This window comes from Poecilia latipinna, unplaced genomic scaffold (genome assembly GCF_001443285.1).
Source record: "Poecilia latipinna isolate Pla-1442-1.1 unplaced genomic scaffold, P_latipinna-1.0 Scaffold7301, whole genome shotgun sequence".
In the NCBI taxonomy this organism is placed as follows: Eukaryota; Metazoa; Chordata; class Actinopteri; order Cyprinodontiformes; family Poeciliidae; genus Poecilia; species Poecilia latipinna.
In genome coordinates, this window is record NW_015119917.1 from 1 (window position 1) to 2,047 (window position 2,047).

At 37.4% G+C, this 2,047-nt stretch overlaps 1 protein-coding gene across 1 annotated transcript; it reads left to right on the forward strand.

Annotated features, from left to right (window-relative positions):
* The first annotated feature begins 436 nt into the window (after positions 1 to 436).
* Positions 437 to 1,852, forward strand: LOC106944189 (SUN domain-containing protein 3-like). Its single transcript, XM_015027408.1, has 5 exons — positions 437 to 628; positions 723 to 861; positions 950 to 1,062; positions 1,200 to 1,373; positions 1,614 to 1,852. Exons 1-5 carry the CDS (start codon positions 482 to 484, stop codon positions 1,719 to 1,721), a joined length of 681 nt encoding a protein of 226 aa, XP_014882894.1. The 5' UTR covers positions 437 to 481; the 3' UTR covers positions 1,722 to 1,852.
* Positions 1,853 to 2,047: the final 195 nt, after the last annotated feature.

Below are 2,047 nucleotides of genomic sequence, written 5' to 3' on the forward strand. Positions count from 1 at the left end.
TTTGTGCAGCTACGCTGAAACGAAGCCTTCGTTTAGCAAATAATGGATACTACGACTCGAATGGGAAACCAACAATATCATACCGAGAGACGAGAGTCAGGTATTTTATATATCCATCCATCCATTTTCTTTACACCCTTGTCCTGTAGTGGCGTCGGGAGGGTATATTATATAAGCATTTTTTTAGCTATTATGTTTAACAGTCATCCGCTGATCAATGTACACATTTAAACATTTGTATTTTTTCCATCTTGGGCCAGGGAGACGCAAAGAAAACACTTAGTAAGAAGGGGACTAATAGATGGATACAGTTTGGACAGCTACCAGGATAATGATATGCTTTTCAATATAAAAGAGGAGATTGTCACTCTCATGCAACGTCATGGGATCATCTGTTTCATTTTGCTCTTTTTTGGTAAATACTCTCCTTCCACAAACAAGCAATTTGAAAGTGTTGTAGAAAGTCTGAATTTTTTATGCTATGTCACTGACTGTCATCTTCTGCTCTTGTTCATCAGGATGTAGCTGCCTATTTTCTGCTCAGCACTTGCGATCTTCCAAGTCATTTGTTACTCAACCTACAGAGGACACAACAGCTACAGAGGACACTACAGCTCCAGTGGACATGGTAGGTTTTCTCTTCCAAATATTAACTTTGATTTAAATATCTTGAACAAACTTGAGAACAATTTGTTAATTTCAATGTTGTGACAAACTTTCTGTCTCTTTATAAGAATCCAGAAAAGATCCCAGAGCCTTTCCACGAAGATCTGCAGGAGATGAAGAAGGAGATGAAAAAGAAATTCGACTACCTTCTGCCACCAGCGGATCTTTGGCCAAACTTTGCCCTGGAGTCTCAAGGTGAGCTATTAGAAATAAGATTATAAACCAGATTGCAAATTTTCAGTATTAAGGTTTCTTGACTCAGTATTTCTGTTTTTTTGTGCAGGTGCAAAACTTGTTCCACAGATGACTTCAGCAACATTTCACAACAACAGATCATGTAGATTGTTTGGGATATATTTTCAACAACAACCCTTAGGCCCAAGCATAGCCATTCAGGTCTGAACAACCTCAGAACATTAAATGAATATTATGCAAAATGGTATTCCTGTTTGATAAAATATTAGGCTTTATGATGTTCTTTTCTAATTAGTCTTGGTACCCCACCTAAACTTTGTTTTGTACTCTGTCTTCAGGGAAGAAATCATCTGAGTCCTGGACAATGTTGGGCCTTTGCAGGCTTCCCAGGACGCTTATCCATCAAACTGTCCCACAGAATCACCGTTACTCACGTGTCCCTGGGTCACATTCCTAAGAGTATAACCCCGACTTTCACAGTCTCCAGTGCGCCGAAGGAATTTTCTGTCTATGTAAGGTCAAGCAACATCACATGTATCATACGTGTCCACCTATAGTGTGGAAGAAGGGGCTTTAAATGTGTTGGCAATGATTTAGTGTGACATCACTTGATCACATCCAAACTTTCTGTGTGCACAAATGAATTTTCTGCTTATCTCAGGGTGTGATATGTTTTTAGATACACCAACTAACTTTCACATATATAGAAAGAACAAGATAATGAACTGGATTTCTATCTAATTTTGTCTCAGGGAAAGAAGCATTTACACGATCAGGAGAGTTTATTGGGAACTTTTCAATATGACGAAGATGGCGACAGCTTACAGACCTTCAAACTTCCTGTAAATATGTCGAATTAATATTTTATTAACCAAATACAACAGTTCTTACAGAAGCCCAGAGTGACTGACCCTGTTATAAATATTGGTAATTGTTCCTAACATACAACCATAAGGTTCTTCACACCAACTTTTATTATGTCTTATAACAAAATCTAATAATCTGTTATCACAAAACAGTTATTTTTGTTGTATCACGATAAGAAACAAATCAAAATAACCCCCCGGTCTTACTAGATAACATTTTGTTTTCTGGTTAGGAAGATATTAGTATAATTCCATGGCATCTTGAGAAATCAATGTAAAATATATTTACAGCAAGGACAGTTGAACTAGGCTTCCATACA

Excerpts from the sequence above, each read along its gene's own strand:
- LOC106944189 (XM_015027408.1), top strand. The coding sequence starts at position 482 with ATGTCACTGACTGTCATCTTCTGCTCTTGTTCATCAGGATGTAGCTGC. Across the intron at positions 629-722 it reads CTACAGCTCCAGTGGACATG|TCTCTTTATAAGAATCCAGA; the intron begins GTAGGTTTTCTC and ends ACAAACTTTCTG. Across the intron at positions 1,063-1,199 it reads GCCCAAGCATAGCCATTCAG|GGAAGAAATCATCTGAGTCC; the intron begins GTCTGAACAACC and ends CTCTGTCTTCAG.